This window comes from Pseudorca crassidens, chromosome 9 (assembly GCF_039906515.1).
Source record: "Pseudorca crassidens isolate mPseCra1 chromosome 9, mPseCra1.hap1, whole genome shotgun sequence".
NCBI lineage: Eukaryota > Metazoa > Chordata > Mammalia > Artiodactyla > Delphinidae > Pseudorca > Pseudorca crassidens.
Window position 1 is genome coordinate 38,090,888 of NC_090304.1, and position 23,007 is coordinate 38,113,894.

The window sequence follows — 23,007 nt, forward strand, 5'->3', positions numbered from 1 at the left end:
AACCACACCTATGTCGTTCTGCATTTGTAAATGTGGGGCTCACAGTAATTTGATGTGTATGTGCCAAAATCGGAGATCTTTGTTATATCTTCTAGTACAGTTGTGCCGGAGCATTTAAAACATTAAAATACATATTTTATTTTTCCTTTCTGTAAGGGAATCATATTGGTATTATCGGAATTACATGTTGAGGTAAGTTATATCATCTATAAATTTCATTTCATTAAAGTGGTGTTCTAAAATTTTTGCTGTGGGGTTTGGTGGAGCGTTGGGTCTGATGTTGAGTGTCATCAAACTAAATAGAAGCAGGAACTGAAAACACAGGAACTGAAAACACAGTAATACTGACGTTCTTCCTGGTGACTTTCGTCTTTTCCAGGATTCCGACTACACCTGGGAGAGAAATGATGCCTTTAAGAATGGCAAGTGTGCCCAGAGGTCAGAGGTCCGATAGCTTCACGTCTGTACTAGAGACATTGTCCTGTTCCATGCCCGCACCCCCCGTCCCTTCCAATCAGACTAAGGGCTCTTGGAGAGATGGAATATCTGGTCCAGTGAGGGTGACAAATAACAATTATGAATATAACCGCGCTGCGGTCCTGGGTAGAGCGTTGGGTAAGTCAAGACAACTGGGCTCCCTAGTCTGATGGGCAAATTGCTCGGGCGCTCGGGCTGGCAGGGCTCCGGGCAGCAGGGGGCGCTGTGGCGGGAGCCGCGCCGTGCCCTCTTGGCGCCTGGAGGCCTCTCTCCTCCTCCGGCGGCTTCCGGAGCTGCTCTCGCGCGCCGGAGGAGGCCAAGTCATGGACCGCAATCCCTCTCCGCCGCTGCGGAGTCGGGAGGAGGAGGAGGAGGAGGCGGCGGCCGTGGGGGACTGCATAGGCAGCACGGTCTACAGCAAGCACTGGCTCTTCGGCGTCCTCACCGGGCTCATGCAGGTGCGGAAACTCGTGCCTCGCGTGGGCTCCCTGTACGTTCCCCCAGACCCCCACCCCGCCTCTGGCAGCCCTCTACTGCCGGGGGAGCCGCCGTCCCCACGGCGACCCCCTCCCCAGGCCCCAGCGGCCGGGTCTCACCCTTTGCGTCCTTGCTGTCTCCCGGACCCTAAAACTGCCGTGCGCCGCTCCCTGTGCCCCTCAACACAGAGGGAAGTGTAATGGCAGGGATGCTGGAATGCTTCTAATTAAAATGTTTTACTTTTGAAAATTTTCCAAAAATACGTGACCAGTTTCTGCCCCTCATTCCCACTTTCGTTTCTGAAGCCCAGGTCCTAATTGATCTGTTTCGAGGACTTTCGTTGTAGTAGAATAAATGGTGATTTTGCAGTCAAACAGCCCTGTTGTCAACAGCGCGGCTTGCCCAGCGTGACTTTGGGCAAATCGCCTAACCGATTTCTTTCTCAGTTTCTATAAAGTGGGATAATATTTATATTATTGTATATAGAGTTATTGCGTAGATTGTATAAGATTATAATAGCCATAGAGTGCTTACTATAGTGTTTGCCTCATAGGAGCCTCTCAGTAAATATGAACGTTCTTATGTTTCCCTAACTTTTTTCCTACTTCCAATCACTGTCCTCTCCACTCCACCTTCTACACAGCTGCGAGAATAATCTTAAAAAAAAAAAAAAAGCCGTCTATGGGAACTCCTCAGAGTTACCTTTGCCTACAGGAGAAAAATACATATTTCTTAGCTCGGAATCCAGGAATCTTTGCAACTTTTCCAGCTTCATCTGCCCATGACACGCTAAACTGCTTACCATTCCGCACACATGCTAGGCCCTTTCTTAACTCTGAACTCTTGTATTTTCTTCTGTATGCTCTTCTCCCTTCTTCACATGACAAACTTCGATTACTTCTCAAAGATTTAGCTTCAGTATCACCTCCTAAGAGAAGTTGGGGAAAACTTCTCCCAGACGTAGGTCATGGGTCCATCATTTTTGTTCTCACGGCTCTTTGTCCACAATTCAGTTGGATCACTTAGCTTTTTCTGTTGTGATTATCAGTTTATATGTCTTTTCCCCACTGGATCCTAAACTACTTGGAAGTAAGGGATTAAATCTTGTTTATCTTTGTATTTCTACCCAGTGCCTAGCAGTAGTGTTTACCCAAGGTACCCAAGGTACTAATTTCCTTTTTTTTTTTTTTTGGCGGCACCGGGTGACATGCGGGGTCTTAGTTCCCTGACCAGGGAATGAACCCATGCCTGCTGCAGTGGAAACTCGGAGTTCTAACCACTGGACCTCCAGGGAATTCCCCCTTTTTTTGTTGTGACCTCTAAATGATTATGGGGTAATATTACTTGAGGAGTACTGTGGACAGCCTTTATTCATCTCCTTCCTTTGTGTTTCTGAAGATTGTTAGCCCTGAAAACTCCAAATCCAGCTCAGATCATGAGGAGCAGCAGATGGAGCTTGATGAAGAAATGGAGAATGAAATTTGCAGAGTGTGGGATATGTCAATGGATGAGGTATGGGGTTGGAAATGGAAGTGAAAAGACTGTTGGGTAAGGAGGTAGTGAATGGATTTTTTTTTTTTTTTTTTTTTTTAGGTTCAGTCCTTAAGTCTCTGGGGAAAAACTTTAATGTCTGTAGTCACTCCTATTTATGGTACAGGGATGAGGTCCCAGGAGCTGTAAATGCTCAACTTTTGTCTTTGAAGGCAGAAAATCTGAGTGTCATTAGATTTGGGCTATGTAGATAGTTCTTATGAATGCTGGAATGCTTGTAGCCCAGGAAAGTTCTGATACTTATCTACCTAAAAAGAACACTGGCCTTATATTTGAGAGCAGGTTAGGAGTTAGGAGACCACTGAGGTACCACAATTAAACTAGAAGAAAGGGACAAGAAGGAATTACATGTATATAATTGCAATAATATTTTAACATTTTGTATTGTACTCTGTAGCTTGAAAGTATTCTACCTGCTCTTCACAGTAACCCTGTGATATAGGTAGTATCCTTATTTTACAGGTAAGAAAAGGGGCAGAAAAAGAGGTTGACTTACATAATCTCTCATTTTATTACTTGGACTTTTGCAGTAGATTTCTGATTAAAATCCTTGTGTTAGTCTCTTTCACCTCCCTCTGTCCTCCACATTGCTACCCAAGGTATCTTTTTCCTAAAACACAGATTTACTCATATTAAAATTCTCTCTTAAAATTTGTCAATGGCTACTCATTGTCTTCAACCATTTTTTAAAGCAGCTTTATGAGATATTATTGACACAAAAAAACCTGCATATATTTTGAGGTATAATTGAAGTATAAAAACTGCACATCTTTAAAGTGTACAATTAGAAAAATTTTAATGTATGTATTTGCGCATGAAACCATCACCATAATTAAGACAGAGAGCATGTCTGTCAGCCCCAAAAAGTTTCTTTATGCCCCTTAAGGGTAATCCCAGTATCTCACCCCTCCCTGCTTCTACCCTCTCCAGGCAACTACTGATGGGCTTTCTGTCACTTCAGAGTAGTTTGCATTTTCTAGAGTTTTGTATAAATGGGATTGCATTCTTTTTTCGGATGAGTCTGGCTCTTTCACTCAGCATCAGTATTTTAGATTCATCCATGTTGTTGTGTATATTTATAGTTTATTATTTTTTATTGCTGAATGGTATTCCATTATATGTGTATACCATGATTGATTCTTTGATGGATATTTGAGTTGTTTACAGTTTATTACAAATAAAGCTTCTGTGAATGTCTGTGTATAAGTATGTATGGATAGATGTTTTCCTTTCTCTTGGGTGAGTACCTAGAGTAGTGTGGCTGGATTATATGGTAGGTGTATGTTTAACTTATAAAGAAAAGATCAAATTATTTTCCAAAGTGTTTTTTACACTTCACGTTGCCACCAGCGGTGTATGAGATACAGTCCAGTTCCAATTTCTTCTCATCCTTAGCAACACTTGGTATGGTTAGTCTTTTTAATTTCAGCCATTCTAATAAGAGTGTTGTGATTCTCACTGTAATTATGATTTAGATCTCCCTAATTACTAATAACAGTGACCATATTTTCCTGTGCTTATTTGCAATCTGTGTATTTTCTTTAGTGCAAGGGGCTGTTTAAATCTTTTGCCCACTTTTTAATTGTGTTGTGTTTTTTTTTCCTGTAAGTTTTATGATTTTAGGTTTTACTTATAGGTCTGTGATCCATTTTGGCTTAATTTTTGTGTTTGATGCAAGGTATGAACTGAATTTCACTTTTTTTTGCCTACGGATAACCAGTTCTAGTTAGTGTGTTTAAAAGACTATTCTTTCTCCACTGAATTACCTTTGCACCTTTGTCAAAAATCAGTTATCCGTACATATACACATGAGTCTATTTCTGGACTCTGTTCTGTTCCATTGATCTATTTGTATCTTTTTGCCAATACCACATTGTTTTGATTACTGTAGCTTTGTAATAAATCTTGAAATTAGGTAGTGTTAATCTCCAACTCTGTTCTTTTTCAAAGTTGTTTTGGTTGTCCTATGTCCTTTGTATTTCCAAATTAATTTTAGAATCAATTTGTCAATTTCTACAAAAAGCCTTCTAGGATTTTGACTGAGATTGAGTTCAATTTATTGATCATTTAGGAAAAGAATTGATAAATTAACAATAATGAGTCTTTTGACCCATGAACAAGTTCTGTCGCTCCATTTGTTTAGGTCTTCTCTAATTTCTTCAGCAAAGTTATGTAGTTTTTAGTATTTAGGTCTTTCACATCTTTTGTCAGTATTTCATATTTTGGGGAGCTATTGTAAATAGTATTTTTTAAAAATTTCAGTATATAGATATACATTGATAGTATATAGGTAGTATATAGTATACAATTGATTTTATAGACCTTGGTCTGTCTTGGTAAATGTTCCGTGTTCACTTAAACAGAACGTGTGTGCTCCTGCTGCTGGTGGGAGTGTCCTGTAAATGTCAATTTGATCAAGTTGGTTGAGAGTATTGTTCATCTTCTCTATACTTTTTCTACAGTTATTAAGAAGCTGTGGTTTTAAAACATTTTTTAAAAGAAACAACCTGTTTTTCAAATGAAATCTTAGTGTGAAATCCTCAAATATCAAATAGGTAAACTAGAGCTGCTGTTTGAATGAGATTGTCCGTGGAGGCAGGGTCATGCTCTTGGCTTCCTCTTTGTCCTCTTATGGTAGCTCCTGAAGCACCTCTAGAGAACTGAGCTGCCCACTGATTCACTGGCATAAATTCCCTCCAATGAGACTACATCTCACACATCACCTGCCACTCAGTGCTTCAGCAGGACCAGAGACTTCCAGGTGCTTCCTGCATTTTCACGTACTCATGCTCTGTTCATGCCACTCTGCATGGAATGTCCTCCACCTGCAAGATCTTTCCCACCTTTTATGGCCCACCTCAAATGTCACCTCCCCTGTGATGCCTCCCCAGACACTCCAGGCAGGATTCCTCTCTTTTCTGTGCTCTCATGGAACCTGTTCATTCTATTACATAACACTTATCCTGTTATTCAGTGATTGTTTTGAGCCTGTGTCCTCTGATGGATTTAAGTTCCTCCTCTTAAAAGTTTAATGTCACATCTTCAGAGATACTTTCTCTGATATATCTAGAGTAGCCCCCCTAGTCTTCATTTCTAGCACACACCATCTTGTTTATCTTCTTTGTAGCACTTAGGATTTATGTAGTTTAGTTGTTTATATGTTTGTTTGTTCATCCCTCTAGAATGAAAACTCCACTGAGACTTTACCTATCTTATTCACTGATGTGTCCCCAGAGCCTGAAACAGTGCTTATTACTCAGGTTTTTCAGTAAATGTTTTATGAAGAGGTAATCAATGGATGAATACCTGACAGTTACTATGGTGTGCTGGTTAAGAGTGTGGATTTGATCAGACTCATCTGGGTTGAAATTCTGGCTGTGTTCTCCTACTGATTGTACAGTCTTGGGCAGGTTGCTTAACCTTTTAAAACTGCAGTGTAATGGGGTTAATAATAATTACTTCATAGGGTTGTTTGAGAATTAAGTGAGATAGCATGCAAACCACTTCACTGGCCCTGGCATTTAATACTTGTTCAATAAATGTTAATTGCCATTATTGTTATTATTGGCATTGGTATTATTAGGCTACCTAATTATTGATATTATTCCTGCTACTCCAGGAATTATTAACTGTCATTAAATAAATAAATCGCTGCATGCTACAAAGAGTTGCCCACATGACAGACAGCTTGATCACTTAGAGTGGAGAGCACCTGCTGCTTTGACTTTTAATTTGGAGTGTGTCTTTGAAATATTCTCTCTGACCATGATCTCTTAATAAGTGCAGTATATCTCTTCCAGTCAACAGTCATGCAGGTTACCCCAATTTCAGCTGCTCTGAAGGATTACTTTCTCTCTCTTTGAGAGCCCTTCGAAGGGCATTTTTCACGTGAGACATATAGCCTGTGTTCTAAGTTAAGGTATTGCGAATACACACCTCAACTTTGGTGAAAATACGAGGCAGTAGACAGCCAGAAACTTAATTTTATCTAGACATTTTACAATGCAAATCTCCACAGCTAATTGATTTAGTTTTGGAGCCCACATTTCTAGCGAGATTGGGCCACATGTCCACTCCAGGTTCATTCACCTGTGTGGTGTGTCCCTTTAGGCACTGGGGACCGGGCAAACTCTCTAGGAAGATGTGAAGCTGTCACAGTTACATTGTGATCAGAATTTTTTTCTGTTGAGGATTTTGAAAACAAAAGTTCTGGTTTTGGACATAACCCAATAGGGGTTTTTAATCTGTTTTCTCTATCAAGTTTTAAGCTCTTAGAAGACAGAAATTATGACTTTTACTTTTTTCCCTTATCCTATCTTCTAGCATGATACCTGGTAATCAGCAAATGTGCTTGAATGAGTTAAAGAGAATTCCTGGTGGGTAGAAAGATCATTAAGATAAATACATACAAGGCAGTAAAAGGAGGACAGTCCTTTGGAATATCACAGTTAGTTCAGATTTGTTTATGGGATTGTTCCATTGCCTTGAGACCAGATACCACAGCACTAACATTACTTTTGTCTATTGACACAATTCCTAACCTTGTGGGATTTTTTTCCTTGTGCTTGAAAGGAGGTATATATGGAATTATTATTATTTTTTTATGGTTGCCTGAGCTGTGGTGTTTAAGGAGGAATATTCAGCATCCAAGTTAATAATCATTTTTATTTTCAGGATGTGGCTTTGTTTCTCCACGAATTTAATGTTCCTGACATATTTATGGGAATATTGGCCAAATCCAAATGTCCTCGATTAAGAGTAAGTATGTGCATTTCTAAAGCTGCCTCTTTGGAGCAGTAACAGCAGATAGTGCTGGATAGTCTTTCATTTTTCTCACTTTAATGTTCTTGATGGCTACAAATGAGTCTGCAGATGTTTATTGAACATTACCAGGTACTAAGTAATATACTATTTAAAATTATTACAGTCATAGAATTTTAGATTTGGGCTGGACCAGGGAGATCAATACTTTAATTTAACAGCTATGGACACTAGATAGTCCTAATCATCATTATGCCACTAATATGTGGCTGAACAGGGAACAGTGCCCAGACCACCCATTTCTCAGTTTATTGCTTTTTTTTTTTTTAAAGTCATAAAATCCTCTATTGCTTAAGCTCAGCCTATTGCTCAAGACTCTCCACAATCTGAATCCAGTTCGTCTTTCTAGCATAAAATGTACCCTCCAGATAGTCTTCTAATTTAGCATGGCCTGTCTACTCCTCACCTCAGGAGCTTACTATGATCGTTGCCATCTCTGTGCCTTCCTTTGTATGCCTTCCATCCCCTCTCAATATTCACATCTATTTTCCCAAGATGGTACTTTACTTCCAAGCCTTCCTAAATAAGTAAGCTCTCAGTGGCCAGTGATGATAGTGAATGCACCAAAACAATTCTGTACTTCTCATTAAGTCTTCTATGCTTTAGTGCCATTTAGGTTGACATCTGCTAGGTATATTGTGAGTGATTACAATATACAAATAATAAATAGCAAATATTTATTAAGTAATTATAATCATGAATAACTGCTATTTACTTAGTATTTCATTTTACTACTCTATGAGGTAAGCATTTATCTCTACTTTGTAAGTAAACAAACTAAGTCTCAGGTTAAGAAATTTGTCCAGGGTCATACAACTAGGAAAGAATGGAGCTGGGATTTGAGCCTAGCCTGCCTTACTTCAGTGTAACCACTGTACTGTAGTGTCTCTCTTTGTTTGAAATTATGAAGTGAAGAATTCTGTAGTATATTTTTACAAATTGAATGTTGAATTAAAATTTTATTTAAGTACAATGCTCCACCTGAGTTGGGGCCTCATGAACCAATGAACCACTTTTTCCTTGAGTTGTTATGTTAATATAAAGATTTGACAGTTATATGATTTTCTCCTGGAGTTTTCTAACTTAGGTACACTGACTCACGATTAGTACTTAAAAATAATAAGCTAATTTTAAGAAAATAAGAATTGCTTCTTTCAGGAGTTAGTCCTATTATTATATATGTCTGTGAACCATAGCCTGTCTATGACAGCGATTCTCAGCCGTGGCCACAACTTAGAATCACCTAGGATGTGGGCTTTCCAACTTCAGTATGTCCCAGAATCACTGATTACTGAGTCCACCCCCAGAGTTTCTGATGGGGTAGGATTGAGGAGTTCTAACAAGTTTGCAGTGATGTTATGGTTTTGACCATATGGTTTTGACCAGCACCAAGGCCCAAACTTTGAGAAGCTTTGAGAAGCTTTGCCCTAGGGAACTTTTATAAATCCCAAGTCAGGCCATTCTCAGATCGATTAAAATAGTCTCTCCAAGTATGGGACTCCAGACAGCTTTTAAAGTCCCCCCAGGTTATTTCAGTGAGTAGCTGAGACTGAAAAACTTGATCTTTGATTGGAAGTTCAATTATTCCCTCTTTAGTTTTTAGGGGAAATGTATCTCTTCTGGCCCTATTCTCTTTTACTCTTTTCCCAACATTTGACCACCCACATTTTACTGAAACTCTTTACTCCTATAGCTTTGGTGCCACCTCACTCTCCTGGTCTCTAACCTGTCCAGTCACTTCTCTGTTACTTTTTTTGACTTTTTATTGGTACTTTCTTCCTGTGCTGAGTGTGGACTCCTTTTAAGGTGTAGACTCAGATCCCTTGTCCTCTTTATATTCACTTCCTTGGTGAGTTCATCCACTCTTTACACCTTTGGGGGTAAATCTTCCCTGTGGGATCAAAGCTACGACCTCCTTTCTGATTTCAGGTGCTATATCTCTAACTTTCTTGAGGCATTCTTTATTTGCATGTTGCATTTTCCAATCCAGAAGTCCGTATGTCCTAACTCAGTGTTTGTCACACTTATCCAATCATATAAATCATATGATGTGCTTGGTAAACAACTTCCCGGACTGTACCCTGGAGATTCTGATTCAGTAGCTCTGAGATGGGACTTGGAAATTGGTATTTTTAACACACCCCCTGAGTGATATTTGTGTTCGAGCAAGTTTGGAAACACTATCCTAACTGAACTCATTGTGTTCTTTCCTATGCTTTCTTTTCCAATTTTTTTGTCAATGGAACCAATCTCTCCTACTGGAGAAATGAAACAACTGGAAACCTAGGAGTTATGTTCAACTGCTTTCTCCCTTTACTCCCATCAAATTATTCTGCTTTCACCTTGAGTCTTTCTCAGCGTCATTCCTTTCCATGCCTGCCATCACCACCCTCATCTTCCTTTACTTGATTTCAGAGATGCAGTGTGATATGGTGAAATGCTCAGGCTCTGGAGCTGTGTTATTTCCTAGTTGGAGATCTTCAGCAAGTTGTTTAACTTCTCTGTGATTTGGTTTCCTCATCTGAAAAATGGGGATAATAATGGTACATACCTCATAAATTATTGTATGAAATGTTATGTGGAAAGTGCTTAGGGTAGTGCCTGGGTGTAGTAAGTGCTAAATAAACATTAGCTGTTACTACTGAGGTTATGAACTTCTTTTAAAGTTTTTTCACTACCATTTTGCTTCCAGAATAATCTACCTAAAATAACATTGCAGTATGTTGACCCCTTCCTTGAGGACCTTCATGTCTCCAAATAACCTACTAAATTAAGTAGGCATTTAGGGCCCTTAATCCTGATCCTTTTTACCTGCTGTCTTTATCTCATGCTCTCCTCCCACTGTGTGCTACTAATAACTGTGTACTGATACGGGCAGCTTTCTGTATTAGCCTTTGTCCACTCTACATTAGTCCCTTCCTGCCTTTGCTGATACTTTCCCCCGTGTTTGAATGTCTGTCTTCTTGTTTGTATATCTAAATCCTACCAATCATTTATGACTCAGTTCATCCGTCAGATTTCTTATTCCATAACTCCTGCCTGCCTTGGATCTTTCTTTTTCTTATGTCTTTCATCTCCTCTCAAATACTACTGGAAACTTGGCAAATTAGGATGCAGACAGTATACTTCTGTATGCTGCCTCTCCTTCTTTTCTCTCCCCAAACTTGGCTCAGTGAAAGTCTTTTTTTCAAGTTGTTATTTTTGTGTATGTGTCTTTTACCTCAGAGCGACTGTGACCTGTGAAATTTGATTTGGCAGGAAATCTGTGTGGGAATTTTAGGTAATATGGCCTGTTTCCAGGAGATATGTGTGTCCATCAGCAGTGATAAAAATCTTGGGTAAGTTTTATTACATAATAATTATGTTTTTAAAAAATAGGTTCATATTTTATATCCCTAAGGAAATCCTAATACATAGGACAGATAGGGAAACATTATGAAATGTAGTACTTCCTTTCTCCTGATGAGCAGTCTCCAGGAACTTCATTGTGTGTTGATGATGGCTGGGGACTTGTGTGCTATTTATGGACATGGTTCAGGATTTAGGCCTGTTTTCTGTATTGCTTGCCAAGGGGCCTGAATTGTCAGCAGGTGGTAAACCACATGGGATAAGAACCAGTGGGGCAGAGCTTGGAGATGGAGGCACCTGACCAGAGTCCAAAATAGTTTAGGCTCGGGGAATCCAAAGTCTCAGAGGTAGAGTCTGGAAAAACTAGACTTGTTGACCAGTGTCACCCTGACACTGGTCAACAAGTCAGTTCTGACTTAGATGGTGGTGATGGGGGACTTGCCAAGAGACTAGAGGGTACAGCGTGGCCCTTGTGATTCAAACGCTCTCATACTTCTGCTTGGAGGCCAGTTCTCTTCTACATGTAGGAAGTTTTGGGCAGAGGATTTCTAAGGTGGAAACCCCGGTGGTTATTTTAAGAGGTCTGAGAACACCCTGGAATTATATGCTACATTTTATGAGTATATTCATTTTCTAGGCAGAGGGTTTATGGCTGTTAATCAGAATGTCAAAGAAATTTGTGTCCACAATAGGTTAAGAAAACTCTTCTAGGCGGTTATTTTCAACAAGGGCTGTAGGGTTTAACACAAGATTCAAGTACCTGGGGCTCTAAAATAGAGGTTATTACCTCTTCTAGGTGTGGAAGGACTTTAAGATCCTAGTTTAAAGTATTTATTCTTCCGTAACGTATAATCATTCATGCAATAAGTGACTCAGGATTATGTTTGGTCTCTAGTGATCCCTATTAAAAATCTGTGAATGAGTAATATTGACAAGTTTTATGAACTTAATTAAATGCATATCTTAAAATTAATATGAAACAGTATACATTGCTGATGAGATATAAATTTGCTCAACCACTTTGGAACAGTTGGGCATTACCTAGTCATATCAGAAGGTACACATATGCAGTGACCCAGTGATGTCACTCATAGGTATATGGTAAGAGAAACCGTGCACACATATATCAGTATACTCATATGAAAAGTATTATAAGACTATTGCTTGAAACCCCCAAATTGGAATCAACCCAAATGTTCATCAGTAGTAGGCTGGAAGAATAAATGGTGTTATATTCATACAATGAAATGTTCTGCAGCAATGAATCTGCAGCTACTGGAACAAGATGGGTAGATCTTAAAGACATGGTGTTGGGCCAAAGAACTCAGACTCAAAAGAATACATACAATATAATTTCTTTCATACAAAGTTCAAAACCAAGATATATAAAATGAACTATAGAGTAAGCCAAGAAAATGATTGCTGGATAAGTCTGGTCATTTCTAGGTGGGAAAGAGAATTGTGATTTGTAAGGGACACACAAGGGCTACAGAGACGCAGCTCTGTTCTTTTTCTTGCTTTATAATGATTCACTAAGTATAGATTTGTATCTTACAGGTTTTTATGTGTATATTTCACAATTAAAATGTTTAAAAAGTTAAATAAAAACTTATTTAAGTTTTTATAAATAAAAGTTAAGGTTGAGGTCCAGATTTTTTGGCTTGGATATTTGAAATGAGAGAAGTGAGGCATATTGGGTTGACATTTTGTTTTTTGTAGCCAGGTACTATTGTACTGTTTGTGGGACTCAGACCCTCCTACTCTGCTGGAAACAAGCAGGTATGCTCTCTTCTTTTTATGGATTCTATATACTTACCCCTAAGGGAAACTCGGAAAATAGAGTTGCTCTTTCACTCTTGAATTTCCTTCACTGTTTTAGAAAGATAGATACTAAGCTCACATTTATCACGTAGGTTGTTGCTTACTTGCCTTTCCCAGACAGAAGTGGCCGTTGTCTGGGTTGAAAGAATCCGAGAACATCCAGCTATTTATGATAGCATTTGCTTCATCATGTCAAGTTCAACAAATGGTAAGTCACCATGTAATGTAGAAAAAAATATTTTTTAAATTATATTTAATTGTTAGGAAACCAGGTTAACTATTTATGGAGGTCAATTAAAGACTAAGTGTTAGGTGAGAAGGTATTTCAATGCAGGATATGAAGTTTCTCAAACTCTCAGGATACTGATAAATCCCCCACGTAAAAATGACGGAAGCCAAGCAAATTTAAACAGAGGAGGTAAGCAAATTGCCCTTGGAATAAGTAATGCTTTGGCAAGATTTGGCTTTCTTGGAATAGTTTTAAGAATTTCAATTAGACTTACTACTTGAAAAATTTTGTTTCTTATTTCAATATCTCTTTTATTCTCTGCAGTTGACTTGCTGGTGAAGGTCGGGGAGGTTGTGGACAAGCTCTTTGATTTGGATGAGAAGCTAATGTTGGAATGGATTAGAAATGGGGCTGTTCAGCCTCTGGACCAACCCCAGGAAGATTCTGAACAGCAGCCAGTGTTTCGAATTGTGCCCTGTGTACGTGAAGCTGCCAAACAAGTACGGTAGGTGAACTCTTTTGTGCAAAATGTTCTGGGAAAATCCAGTTGCTAGAAGTATCCTTAGATATGTCTTTTTTTTTTTTTTTTTTTTTTTTTTTTGCGGTACGTGGGCCTCTCACTGTTGTGGCCTCTCCCGTTGCGGAGCACAAGCTCCGGACGGGCAGGCTCAGCGGCCATGGCTCACGGGCCTAGCCGCTCCGCGGCATGTGGGATCTTCCTGGACCGGGGCACGAACCCGCGTCCCTGCATCGGCAGGCGGACTCTCAACCACTGCACCACCAGGGAAGCCCAGATATGTCCTTTTAGTTTCCTTTCAATAGGATGAGTAGCACATAGCTGATCTGTGTCAGGTTTGATTCACTACTGATATTGGTAACAATATATTTGCTCTTTGCAAGAATCATAATGGTTGCAAAATACTTGTTCTAATATTACTTAGCAGTAGGCTATTGTTCAGCATTAATTATGGTTACTGTTTTAAAATCTTCTGCAGTTTCGTATAATTTATATCAAATGGAAAAGATTTTCTTTGTGCTTTATTTTCCACTGGTCATGTGACAACTTCTTCAGTTAATGTCAGACATCACTTCTTTTCTTGCTCCTTGTGTGTATGTGCCAGTCTTGAATAAGTGACTGGCTTTTGGGCTCTGATGTCTTCCCAAGAGTGATTACTAGGTGTTGTAGGTCATTGAAGCTGTTTATTGCTAGTCACTAGAACATTAATTTATGAATTGATCTGCTTATTGGTCAACTGTGCATTCTTAGTGCTTTATAATCCACTTTTTTTTTTTTTTTTTGGCTGTGCTGCGCGGCTTGTGGCATCTTAGTTCCCCAACCACGGATTGAACCTGGGCCCTCAGCAGTGGAAGCATGGAGTCCTAACCACTGGACCACCAGAGAATTCCCTATAACTCATATTAAAACCTTTTAATTTTATGTCCTTTATCCAAGTGAGCATTAAACTCATCATCTTTCCCCCAAACCTGCTTCTTCCGTATTCTCAATCTCAGTAAATGATGTAATCATTATTCCATTTGGATAATGTGGGAGAAACGTGGAAGCCATTACCGATACTTCCCCATCCCAGTCTTTTCCCATGGCTAGTCAACCTTCAATCCTTCTTCCTGACTTTTTCTGGGACTCCATCTGTGCCACCACCAGGCCACTGTCTCTTACCTGGACGGCTACAACATTCTCTGAGTTCCCAGCCTCAAGACTAGCTCCTTCCAAGCCTAGACTGTAGAGCTGTTTTTCTAGAACGTACGCTGGTCATCTCACTTTCATGCTTCAAACACTTCAGTTGCCTTCCTTAGGATGAGGTCCAGATTTTTATGGCTTATAAGGCCCTGTACTGTGATTCTCCATCCTTATTCCTTGTCTTCTGTTTCAACTGTATGAAATTTCCTTCATTTCTTCAACTGAACCAAGCTCTCTCGAAACCAAGCCATTGCACACCACGTTGTCTCTGCCTCCAGCATTTCTTTGCCCCTTTGGGTTTCTGTGTAGCCATTTCTCTTATGATACATTCCCTGATTCTCCAAACTAAATTAAATCTGCTTGCTTTGTGGTCCTCTAGCACCTTGGACTTCTGCTAGTGCTACATTCATATTACTTTACTGTTATTACCCCTTTAATTATTGTCTTTCATTTTAGACAGTAAATTTCATGAAGGTATGGACGTTTTATACATCTCTGTTTTCCCAGCCCCTAACATAGTGCCTGCAAACTATAGGCATTTAAATATTTGCTGAACCATCTTTTAATTGTTCACTATCTTTTTCACTTAATTGTGTGGTTAAAGAACTAAGATTGTGAGTTTCTAGGAATCCAAACTGTTGATCACAAAAATTATACTTATCTGGTTTTAGTATTCTCAACGTGGGAGCTAAGATAATCCTATGAAGTTTTAAGAACATCATTATTGTCAGTGCTTGGTGCAGTGAGCCTTACATTCATTCTATAAAAGTCTCAGTCATTTTTTGTCCTGCTTATGCAAGTAAGCCAGAATGGTGAAGTATCACTTGATAGGTTTCTGCATTGTTACTTTCATGGGACAGGGCCAAAAAGAATTTTTACTTCTTGTCCTGTGTGTGTTGATTGTACTACACAATATTTGTTTTTTGACTGATTTCCCCATCAGAATGTAAGCTCTGGTGAACACAGAGACTTTGTTCTGTTCCCTGTTTTATCCTTAGCATATAGGGCAGTGCCTAGTACAGAGTGATAAATATTTGTTGAATAAATGATTGATTACAGTCCCATAGACAGTAAAGTTGATTGAGTTTTTGCTTTTTGTATTTAGTTCTGAAAATCCAGAAGGGCTCGATGTTTACATGCATATCTTACAGCTGCTGACTACAGTGGATGATGGAATTCAAGCAATTGGTAAGATGTTGTATGGGGAAACATGATAGTTACTCATTTAATTGTTTTCTGTTTTTGAATTACTACTTCCTTCATCATTTTTATTAAGTACGGTGTCCTGATGCTGGAAAAGACACTTGGAATTTACTTTTTGACCTGGTGTGCCATGAATTCTGCCAGTCTGATGATCCACCCATCATACTTCAAGAACAGAAAACAGTGCTAGCCTCTGTTTTTTCAGTGTTGTCCGCCATCTATGCCTCACAGGCTGAACAGGAGTATCTAAAGATAGGAAAAGGCAAGTATAATTTTAGTTCACTAAATTAAATTTTAGTCTATCAGATGTGTTTGCTGTTCATTTTATTTCTTTCTCCCATTTTTTTAGTGCTATTTTAGCCCCTTGAATACAAAAACATCACATGCCCAATACAAAAAAAATTATAAAAGGAAGCCTAGTGCTTGTAATCTGATCATTCAGAGATAACTACTACACACTCACATCCGTACGTATTTTTTTGCCTGTTTTTTAGGCAACTTTTTTCATTTATAAGTATAAATGAATATTTTCCTATGTAAACAAATGGTCTTTCACAATGATTTTTATGACTAATACAGTTAAATCCGTGAACCATCTAGAATTTATTCTGGTGTTACACGTGAGGTATGGTTTCAAGTTTTTTCCAGATATCCAGCTGTCTCAACGTTACTGAGTAAGTAAACCAGTTTACCGACACAGATTTGAATTTTCATCATTACTATGTTTTATATTTCCCTATATATTTTATTCAGTTCCATTGCTCTATTCATGTATCAGTAGCCACAGTGTTTTAATTATTAAAGCTTTATATTTTGATACCTAGTAGGGCTAGTACTCCTGCATTCTACTTTTTCAGAATGTTTTTGACTGTTATTATTCTTTTTTTTAACACTGAATTAGATTGACAGTTTCCAAAAACAAAACCAAAAAATCTTCCTGATTTTTTTATTGACATCATGTTAAATTTGTAGAGTATCCAAGAACATGTGCTTTTCCATTTGTTCAAGTCTTATTTTATGTCTCTCAGCAATGTTTTATGATTTTCTTCATACAGATCTTACATATTTCTTGTTAGGTTTATTGCTAGATATTTTATCTTATGGATTGCTGTTGTCTATGGTATCTTTTCTTCCATTGATTATTCTTGTTGGAATATGTGAAGACTGTTGGTTTCTGTGTATTATGTTAATGTTGCATCTAGTAACCTTACTGAATTCTCTTACTGTTTTTAATGGTTGTTCCAGTGGTAATCTTGGACTTTATCTAATACTACTTTGGGTTTAACTTAGATATGTCTTATCACTTTTTTACCTCTTCTTTCTTTTATTTAATGGGTTGCCTTGGACCTCTGGGGTTAAGTAATAATGGTGATCCTTGCCTTTTTCCTGACTTTACTGGCCATGATTCTAGAGGTTCATCATTAGTCATGATTCTATTTTGGGCTTAAGCTATTTATGTTGTACCATTTGAGGAGATATTAATCTATTTCTATTTTATAAAGAGTTTTTTAATCAAAAAAATGATGACTGTTTTCAAGTGTCTTCTCTGCATTTATGGATGTTACCTCACTGAGAAGGTGACATTGAGTACAAACCTGAGGGAAGTAATGGAGTGAGTCATGTGAATACTTGGGGAGAAAAGCATTCCAGACAGAGAGAATGACGAGTGTAAAAGCCCTGAATTAGAAGTGTGCCTGGTATATTTGAGGAAGAGCAGTGAAGCCCTGTATGGCTGGGGCGGTTTCAGCCTGGATAAGAGGAATGTAACCTGGGGCCAGAGAGGCAACAGGGGCTAGAGTGTAGAGGGCCTGGTTTTGCCTTTTACTTGGAATGAGTTAGGGAGCTGTGGAGGGTTTTAAGCAGAGGATGGACAGACAGGAGCCAACTTTAATAGGCTCTCTTTGGCAGACATGTTGATGAGAAATGCAGGGGGAGGGCAAGGGTACAAAAGGGAGACTAGTTAGGAGGCTGCTGTGACCTTGAGGCAAGAGATAGTATAACTTGGATTAAGGTGGTAACAGGGGCCGTTGTGGGGAAAAATAATCAGATTCTGATCACTTTTAAGTAATGCCAACAGGATTTGCTGACTGATAGGATGAGGAGGGTGAGAAAAGTCAAGCTATGTCTGGCATTTTTGTCCAGGAGAGTTGCCATTTACTAAGATAGGAAAGAGTGGTGTTTTAAACATGACAAGTTTGAGATGTCTACTCAGTGTTCAGCTGGAGCTGTTGAGCTTACAGTCTTAGTCTGGAGCTAAGGAGAGAGGCCTGAGCTAGACTATAAATGTTGGAGGTGTCAGTTGTTATGCTGATTACTTCTTGCATAACCTTAGTTATTTCTATCGATTTGATTTGATGTGGAAAGAGAGGAAAATTAATATTTTTTACTGCCAATATTTTGTCCTTTTCTTTTTATCATTTGTAGTTCTTAATGAATGTTGATGGCATGTTATTTGGTATATAGGCATTCATTATAGTTTGCCCATAATGCTTTTTTTTTTTTTGGCTTAAATCCTTTTATATCAGATACAAAGGCCACATCCCCTGTTTTCCTTTTGTTTGCATTTGCCCCTAATACCTTTGTCTATCTTACTCTTTTCAACCTTTCTAAATACTTTGTTTTAGGTGTTTTGATTTCTTTTTAATAGATGAGTTAAACTCATTTAAATGTAGTTATAGTTATGTTTGATCTGAATGCTGTCGTATTATATTTTTCATTATGTATATTTATATTGAAATACCTCAATATATAATTTATTTGCTTTGTGAGTATTTCTGGCATTTAGTAAGGGTTGTATTTTGGGTCTAGTGGTTACCTTTATAACTGGCTCAAAATATAATTATAACTGCCCCTCCCCCATTTTTTTAATCCTTAATATCTGATAACTTAAAACATATATCTCAGTGTTGACTATTCCTTATCAATTTTCCCTGGTACTTTCAAATTTAAGTCTTGGGGGATGAGGGGCTGTTCCAGAATTATATTTTCAGATATTTATTCTTTTTCATCATTTTGGGTTTCTTCTTCAATCTGTTATTTATTTGCTTATTTGGGAGTATAAAAGTGTAAGCCTCTTGAAGTCTGAGGCCTTGATGATCTTGTTTACCACCATATCTGCAATACCTAAAATACAGTGTCTAGCAATAGTAGGTGTTCAGTACATGTGCAGGAATGAATGAATGAATGAATGGTAACCAAATTTAACTGGCTGATGCCATGCCTCTTGATTTGTTTGTACAGTAGATCTTCCTCTAATTGACAGCCTGATTCGTGTCTTACAAAATATGAAACATTGTCAGAAGAAACCAGAGAACTCAGCAGAGTCTAACACAGAAGAAACTAAAAAGTCTGATTTAACCCCTCTTGATTTGTTTGTACAGTAGGTCTTCCTCTAATTGACAGCCTGATTCGTGTCTTACAAAATATGAAACATTGTCAGAAGAAACCAGAGAACTCAGCAGAGTCTAACACAGAAGAAACTAAAAAGTCTGATTTAACCCAGGGTGACTTCCACTTGAAAATCTTGAAGGATATTTCATGTGAATTTCTGTCTAATATTTTCCAAGTTTTAACAAAGGTAGGAAAGAAGTACTAATGCTTTCTTCAGTAAAAGAAAGTATGGATTGCTTACTGCTCCAAATTTTATTATTAGTGTTTTTATTTTTTAATTTTACATAAATTTGGGAAAATAGAGAAAGAAAAAACTTATCATAAGTTTATACTCTTAAACTAACAGCTGATGTAGTTTGGTATATTTATTTTTGTGTTTTTCATATACTTATCACCAGTATATACAATTTTTGGAGGCTGCTCTTTTCATGTAACATTACAAGCACTTTTCCTGACTCCTGATCAATACACTGAAAGATTTTTCACTGAGAGCCAGTTTGTTTAATACCCAATTTGCCAAAAAATCAATTTTCAAAATTTACTGTAAACTTGTTATAAGGAGTATTCTTCCTGAATATGTGCAGGATTATTAACATATTCTTTCTTCGAGCATATTCTTTCTATCCATATATTTTAGGAAAAATATATTTATGAATACAACTATGAAGAATATATTCATATTCATTGACTTTTTTAAGAAGAATATTCCTTAAAACAAGCTTCAGTTATTCTGGTGATTTGTATTTTTGGTGAATTATCTTGCTTCCCTTCTCCTGATTTGGGATTATTACCTTAGCCTAGGTGTTCAGAAGTTAGATTGCTGGTTTCGACATGATAAATGTGAAGCTGACTGAGGCATAAATGGCTACATATTGCCAGAATGCTTTTGACATGTGAAAATATTGGTTTTACTTGATCCTTATTATTGTATATTATAATTTTTATATCAAGTAAAATTCAACAGGTGATAAATTGTGCCTTGTTTTTTTTATTTAATTTTTTGATGTTTTATTTATTTATTTTTGGCTGTGTTGGGTCTTCGTTGCTGCGTGTGGGCTTCCTCTAGCTTCAGCAAGTGGGGGCTACTCTTTGTTGAGGTGCGTGGGCTTCTCATTGCGGTGGCTTTTTTTGTTGCGGAGCACAGGCTCTAGGCGTGTGGGCTTCAGTAGTTGTGGCACGCGGGCTCAGTAGTTGCTCATGGGTTCTAGAGTGCAGGTTTAGTAGTTGTGGCACACGGCCTTAGTTGCTCCACGGCATGTGGGACCTTCCTGGACCAGGGCTTGAACCCGTGTCCCCTGCATTGGCAGGTGGATTCTTAGCCACTGTGCCACCACGGAAGCCCCAAATTGTGCCTTATTTTGATTTGCATTTTTATTATTAGTGAGATTGAATATATTTCCATATATTTGTATATTATTTGTGTTTCCTGCTTTATAAACTTACCCATTTTGATTGTTTATATGAATTCCTTGGGTAATTCTATATCTGTATCTTTTGCATATTCATTGCAAGTATTTTTCCCATTGCTTGTTGTTGCTTTTGTTGTTTTGGAGGGAGGGATGTAGATGTTTCTTAATATTTATGTGGTAGGAATATAGGTGGAAAGTGGGCTGAGAATAAACCAGAGATATGTCTTGAAAATTCTGATATGCCACTTATTGGAATTTGGACTTAATCTTGAGGAAACTGAGGAGCTACTAGAGATTTTTTTTAAGCATCAAGTGATGTGATCTGTTTAGAAAGATTACTCCAAAAGCAATGGAGAGAGAGGATTAGAGCGAGTTGAGGCTAGAAGTCAGGAGACCAACCAACAGGCTCTTGTGGCTGGTGATCTTCAAGAATAATCTGAAGAAGAATGAAAGCTTAGACAGTGGAAGAGTGGATGGAGAGGAGGAGTGGGATGAGAGAGATTTAGTAGAGTAGAATTAAACACTTAGGGGGAGCAGCTAGCAGCAGAGGAGGAAGTCTTGGCTGTACCCCACATTTTTGGTTTGTGCAGCAGGCTGGGTGGCTGGTGGTGCCTTCACCAAAATAAGGGCTGCAGTGGAGCACATGTTGGGGTTACACAAGGAGGAATGATGGTGGGTTTAGTTTGGGACATTTGAAACTCATGTAGGATCAGTAGGGAATTGTAAATACTGGTTTGTATTTACTCACTAGGTATAGCTTTAGAAATTTTCCTTTTTGACATCACATCTTTTTGTTTGTTTGTTTTAGGAGACTGTAGCTCAGGGACTAAAGGAGGGCCAATTAAGCAAACAGAAGTGTTCCTGTGCATTTGAAAACCTTCTTCCTCTCCATAACCCTGTGGTGAGTATGAGTAAATGTATAGGTGGCTGAGTTTCAGGAGATTACTGAGTAAAATGTTTTAAGTAAGCACTTGATCTTTGAGGGCTTTGTCAAAAAAGATAGTGTGTATAATGCGCATGACTTAATGCCTTTGTCAGGTAGATGACTGTTGGATGATTCGTGGCACTAGCCTGAGTAACAGTTTAAATTTTAAGAGAAAGGAATCAACACTGAATTTATAGTACCCCTTTGTGTTATAGCATATATATTAACCAAAAATAAGATTCTTAGGTAGGTACAGTCAGTAGGTTTTTATGGTCCTTCAGATTACATTGCATTTGCTACCATTAGAGGCAATTTCAAAATAACTTTTCTTAGGAAAATGAAGTATGGGGGTGGGTTGAATGAGGGGGTGGGTCACCAAGGAGGATGATAATACAACTCGGGTAATGGACCCTCAAGGGGAATCAGTAGGAGGATAAATACTACTTTAAAAGAAAACAAATGGAAAGGGCTAGTCATTTCCTTGAGGTTTCAGAGACCATCCAGGAAGTACTATTATTGTCATCTGACAAGCTGTCCACATTTCTTTTCCATTGGACTGTTTAGAAAACATAGGTAGAGCATTTTTACAGACAATAGTCAGTATCTTAAAACATCTTTTCCTCTACTTATGTTTATTTGGTTCTTTTGTTTGACTCACAGGTAGAAGACTTCCTCAAAATCCTACGTGAAGTTGATAAGACCCTTGCTGGCAACCTGGAGGAAAGCTTCCCAAGTTTGAAGGTTCAGACTTAAAAACTATTGGAATTCCTCTGCTGAAGAAATGAACTCTATTTTCCTTGCTGACAGTTGAAATTGACAAACAGGAAATATTAGACCATAATTGTTCGGTATTATACTCATGCCCTTCTCCTCCAGCATTTTTGTTTGGCATTGGAATCTAGTTTCACTACCATCAAACATCATGTCCCCCCACCCCGCTTCTTTTTTGTATTGGTTGTGCAGTGTTTTGTCTTCTTCAGGTAAAGAAGACAAAATACAAGCTTATCATTGAGGTTCTTTTTTTAATATTTGAGGGGTTGGTGAGGATTTTCTTTGTAACTCTTAATTTGATTTTTTAATTTGATTTTTTTGAAAGTATCCCTGCTGAAAAGAATTGAACTATAAAATTAAAATCGTACCGATTAAACTCTAATTGGTAGGTTTACTTTACGTGTATTTGTATGTCTTTGGTGATGACCTTATCCACAGGTTGAACGTGACTTTAATGTGAGCTTTCAAAGGCACCGATGAAATCACTCCTACCTGCTAGCCAGTGCTAAAAATTCCACTCTTGTTATCTCTTGAAGCTTAAGGTTAAGATGCAAATAACCCCATAAGAGTAACACTCCAAGTTATTGTCATGTTTACCTCAGTGCATAAATTCACATTCTGTTTTCCTGAGAGCACATTTTAAAAGGGGGAGCACAAGGATCTTGAGTTTCTGAGCAAGAGTGCCTCGCAGAGTGGGTAAGTTACAGAGGGAGAAAAAAGGATACATCATGGGGAGGCTAGGGATGTCCAGGTTATTTTCTACTTCCCACTTCTGTCTTGAACCTGCCTTATTTACTTGTTACTTCTTACTATTGTAACATTATGAGGTGGTACATATTTTCATAGTACTTTGATATGTTTGAAAACTTCCTAAATCTATGCATTA

General features: G+C 38.2%; 1 protein-coding gene across 4 annotated transcripts; it reads left to right on the forward strand.

The window, feature by feature from the left end:
• Positions 1-742: 742 nt before the first annotated feature.
• On the forward strand, positions 743-22,515 carry SAAL1 (serum amyloid A like 1). 4 transcript variants are annotated; one of them, XM_067749703.1, is made up of 12 exons: positions 744-935; positions 2,353-2,466; positions 7,180-7,263; positions 10,585-10,664; positions 12,394-12,453; positions 12,588-12,703; positions 13,049-13,229; positions 15,529-15,611; positions 15,700-15,888; positions 19,010-19,203; positions 21,234-21,326; positions 22,011-22,515. In XM_067749703.1, the coding sequence occupies exons 1-12, from the start codon at positions 801-803 to the stop codon at positions 22,101-22,103; spliced, it is 1,422 nt and encodes a 473-aa protein (XP_067605804.1). In that variant the 5' UTR covers positions 744-800; the 3' UTR covers positions 22,104-22,515. The 4 variants fall into 4 exon arrangements, with proteins under 4 accessions (XP_067605806.1, XP_067605804.1, XP_067605805.1 ...); XM_067749701.1 differs by having other exon boundaries at positions 745-935; positions 19,007-19,203; XM_067749705.1 differs by lacking the exon at positions 2,353-2,466 and having other exon boundaries at positions 743-935; positions 19,007-19,203.
• Positions 22,516-23,007: the final 492 nt, after the last annotated feature.